This window comes from Colobus angolensis, unplaced genomic scaffold (genome assembly GCF_000951035.1).
Source record: "Colobus angolensis palliatus isolate OR3802 unplaced genomic scaffold, Cang.pa_1.0 Scaffold303, whole genome shotgun sequence".
In the NCBI taxonomy this organism is placed as follows: domain Eukaryota; kingdom Metazoa; phylum Chordata; class Mammalia; order Primates; family Cercopithecidae; genus Colobus; species Colobus angolensis.
In genome coordinates this window covers 428,039-432,474 of record NW_012116300.1, presented here as the reverse complement: position 1 = coordinate 432,474, position 4,436 = coordinate 428,039, and the positions used below count along the sequence as shown (strand labels likewise).

Sequence of the window (4,436 nt, the reverse complement as noted above, 5' to 3'; positions counted from 1 at the left end):
TTTTTTTGAGACGGGAGTCTGGCTCTGTCGCCCAGGCTGGAGTGCAGTGGCGCTGTCTCAGCTCACTGCAGGCTCCATCTCCCGGGTTCACACCATTCTCCTGCCTCAGCCTCCGGAGCAGCTGGGACTATAGGCGCCTGACACCACGCCCGGCTAGTTTTTTGTATTTTTTAGTAGAGACGGGGTTTCACTGTGGTCTCCATCTCCTGACCTCCTGATCTGCCTGCCTCGGCCTCCCAAAGTGCTGGGATTACAGGCATGAGCCACCATGCCCCGCCAATTTTTAGGTTTTTAACGTGTTACCTGATATGGCACGTTTTAGCCAATTTAATAACTTCATAGTGATATCTCATTGTGGTTTAATACACACTTCTCTAATAATAACCTTGATTATCTCTTCATTTGCATATTAGCCATCCATATATCTTGTGAAGTTTTTTTTTTTTTTTGAGACCAAGTTTTTGCTCTTGTTGACCAGGCTGGAGCGCAATGGCGCGATCTCGGCTCACTGCAACCTCCACTCCCGGTTTCAAGCAATACTCCTGCCTCAGCCTCTCGAGTAGCTGAGATTACAGGCGACTGCCACCACGTCTGGCTAATTTTTGTATATTTAGTAGCGATGGGGTTTCACCATGTGGGCCAGGCTGGTCTTGAACTTCTGACCTCAGGTGATCCACCTGCCTCAGCCTCCCAAAGTGCTGGGATTACAGGCGTGAGCCACCGCGCCCGGCCTTGTGAAGCATCTTTTAAAATGTTTTCTCCATTCTCTAGACTGTTTCTCATTGAGTGTTGAGAGTTCTTTATACATTCTGGATACGTTTCTTTATCAGATATGTGTTTTGTGAACATTTTCTTCTAGATTGTGGCTTACCTTTTGTTTTTCTTAATAACACGTTAAGTAACATTTATGGGAGGCCATTGTTTTGGAGCAAGCTCCTGCACAAGGTACCAACGGACCAGACCAAACCAAAATGGAATCGCTAGTGCAAGGTGCCACGTAATCAAAGCGAACTTAGAGACAGGCCAGTGTGCCAAAACAGAAAAGATTCACTGCAAGCAACAGAAGGGGCCCTGTCCACCTAGGCTGGCATGAGGAAGCCCCCTCTGCTTTAACCCACACAAAGAAATACATCTGAAATAACCTGATGCCAACCAATCGCTTTGTGCACTACGCTGTTTCCCTGTTCCTGCTCAAGCTACCTTACAAACCCGGCTGCTGTGCCACGCCTGTCGGGGTATCTCCGCAGTTCACGCGTGGGGGCCCCCCCTTCCGGCCGCATGCTCGCGCCCTCCTGCAAAGGCCGGGGCTTGCCTGACCCGCGCGGCGCGCGCGGCTGGGGGCAGCTTTCCGGCCTGTTGCGAAGCCCGGGCCGTCTGCGCGTGCGCGAGACCCGGGCCTGGCCTGCCTCTGGGCGCCCGTAGTGATCCCGTCCTCCGCTCCGCAACCGGATTCCGACGGGTAGCGCGCTGTGCCTCGGACCCGGGAAGGCCGGCTTCCTGAGTATAGTGTATTCTTTTTTTTTTTTTTCCGAGACAGAGTCTCGTTCTGTCGCCAGGCCGGAGTGCAGTGGCAACCTCCGCCTCCCGGGTTCAAGTAATTCTTCTGCCTCAGCCTCCTGAGTAGCTGGGATTACAGGTGTGCGCCACACGCTTGGCTAATTTTTGTATTTTTTGGTAGCGACGGGGGTTTCGCCATTTTGGCCAGGCTGGTGTCTAACTCCTGACCTGAAGTGATCAGCCTGCCTCGGCATCCCAAAGTGCTGGGATTATGGGCGTGAGCCATCGCGCCCGGCCGAGTATCGTGCATTCTTTATAGAAATGAGGGGGAAATAAGCATTATGGAAAGCGCCTAGCGCAATGTCAAGCACATAGTAGGTACTCAGAGTGTGTCAGCCAGCGCGAAACGTCCGCAAAGCGTGTAAACACAGGCCCAGAAGCCGGGGAGCTTGCAGCCCCCCATAGACGCTGGGATCACCACGCCCTCTGCCCTCGGCGTCTCAGGAGCGCCCTCTGCCGGCCCACTCTCCCTGTGCACGTGCGCGAACCGCTGCGCCTTCGCTTCCCTTCTTATTTGTCCCTGACCGTGCGCCGTCCAAGGGTCCATTGGTTGCCATAGAGACGGACGAGCGCTGTGCCTGTGAGCGCTGAGGTGCGAGCAGCTGCGACCCTGGGCTCCTGGGGACCTGAGCGTCATGTCTTTCCGCGACCTCCGCAGTAAGGAAGCCCTACGCCCCTGTGACCTGCGGGTCTTCCAGAGATTCAGGGCTCCCGCCCGCTAGGTCCCCTATGTAGGCGACCCCTGAGGCTTGTGCTGCCAGAGCCTCCTTTCGGGCCTCGGCGCCTCAGGGAACGCCTCTGACCCGCGGCTACAACCCCGCCGAGTGCCCCAGGCCATTCTTAGGTAATTTCTAGCGAGGGTGGAAAGTTCTTGTATCTGCCACTGGCCGCGTTTGGCTCAAAGAGCTCGAAATGTGACTAGTGCAGATGAATAACTGAATTTTTAAGTGTAACTCATTTCTATTTGTGTGGCTGCATGCCGCTGTTAGCTACCGTATTGGAAAATGCATAGATAATTTAGAGACTGTTTTTTGAGTTGGATTAGCTTAGCGCTTAGAAAACCGAACAGCAGGCCGGGCTTGGTGGCTCACGCCTGTAATCCCAGCACTTTGGGAGGCCGAGGCGGGCGAATCGCCCGAGGTCGGGAGTTCGAGACCAGCCTGACCAACATGAAGAAACCCCATCTCTACTAAAATTACAAAATTAGCCGGGGGTGGTGGCGAGCGCCTGTAATCCCAGCTACTCGGGAGGCTGAAGCAGGAGAATCGCTTGAACCCGGGAGGCGGAGGTTGCGGTGAGCCGAGGTCAGGGCATTGCACTCCAGCCTGGGGGACAAGAGCGAAACTCCATCTCAAAACAAACAAAAACGAAAAACCCCAAACCAAACCAAAACAAAAAAACAGCAGCGAAACCGAGGAGAGGGGCTGGGTGATGATCATTGCAGCTAACATTTTTTGAGTTTTAACAATCTGCCAGGGCCCACTCTGTGTTATGGCCATCATTTCATTTGAATCATCTGAACAACGGTGCCGCCTGTATCTGGAAGTGAGGAAACGGGCACAGAGAGGTCAGGTAACTTGGGCAGGTGACACAGGCGATAGGAGGTGGCACTGGGGATTGAATTCAGGTTGCCTGAACTCCAGACCTCCTGAACTCCATCTGCATCCTTTCTGCAGGGCTGATGAGAAAGGAGCTCGAATTCCTTTGCTAAGAGGGTGAGGAAGTGGAAGAATGAGGCTAAGAGTGTTGGTTACGACTGGGCTCAGTGGCTCACGCCTGTAATCCCAGCACTTTGGAAGACTGAGGCAGGCAGATCACTGAAGGTCAGGAGTTCAAGACTAGCCTGGCCAACATGGTGAAACCCCGCCTCTGCTAAAAATTCAAAAAATTAGGGCATAGTGGTGTGCACCTGTGGTCCCCCAGCTACTCGGGAAGCTGAGACAGGAGAGTTGCTTCATCACTGGAGGCAGAAGTTGCAGTGACCCGAGATCATACCACTGCTCTCCATCCTGGGCGACAGGGTGGGACTGTCTTTAAAAAAAAAAAAAAAAAAGGAATAGTAGATGATTGCCAATTTGGTGTGATCTTAGGGGTCTCTTAAAGAGCCAATTTTCTCACCAAATTGCTGGTGTCTGAAATTTTAGCATTAGAGATTACTCCTTGGGTTATGAATTGCTCTTTTCTTTTTTTTTTTTGAGACGGAGTCTCGCTTAGTCGCCCAGGCTGGAGTGCAGTGGCGCGATCTCGGCTCACTGCTAGCTCTGCCTCCCGGGTTCACGCCATTCTCCTGCCTCAGCCTCCCAAGTAGCTGGGACTACAAGCGCTCGCCGCCACGCCCGGCTAATTTTTTTGCATTTTTAGTAGAGACAGGGTTTCACCGGGTTAGCCAGGATGGTCTCGATCTCCTGACCTCGTGATCCGTCCGTCTCGGCCTCCCAAAGTGCTGGGATTACAGGCTTGAGCCACCGCGCCCGGCCGAATTGCTCTTTTCTACAATGTAAAAATAGGAAAACGCATTACCTTTTATCCATACAGCCACTGAGCACCAGAGTGTGAATCCTGTCCTCTGGGGTTTGAAGGGTTTTGGTGGCCACACATCATACAGGATGAGTGTCTCCTCCCACACAGTTTTTAGAGAGGCCAGCACCCTGCCAGGGGACGTAGAATGGGGTTTTGTTGGGAGGAGCATACATGGAGATTTCGGAATATTTTGACCTTAAATTAATGCTCTGCAGTTGTGCGTTGTATGGTAAGGATCTTACTCAAATTAGTCTCTATTTTGACAATAACGCTGCAGCATTAACAGAACTTGACTAGTACCTAGTGGTCAGAAGAATTTAGGCAGTGCCTTCCTGTGTGAAGGAAAGGCTGCTCTGTCA

The 4,436-nt window shown here is 52.5% G+C and overlaps 1 protein-coding gene across 1 annotated transcript in view; it reads left to right on the top strand.

The window, feature by feature from the left end:
• The first annotated feature begins 2,070 nt into the window (after positions 1-2,070).
• CLUAP1 (clusterin associated protein 1) overlaps positions 2,071-4,436 on the top strand; it is a 37,611-nt gene continuing 35,245 nt past the window's right edge. Inside the window, exon 1 of the mRNA XM_011950188.1 lies at positions 2,071-2,214. Coding sequence (XP_011805578.1) covers positions 2,193-2,214 — 22 coding nt within the window. The 5' untranslated portion in view covers positions 2,071-2,192. The remainder of the gene's footprint in view (positions 2,215-4,436) is intronic.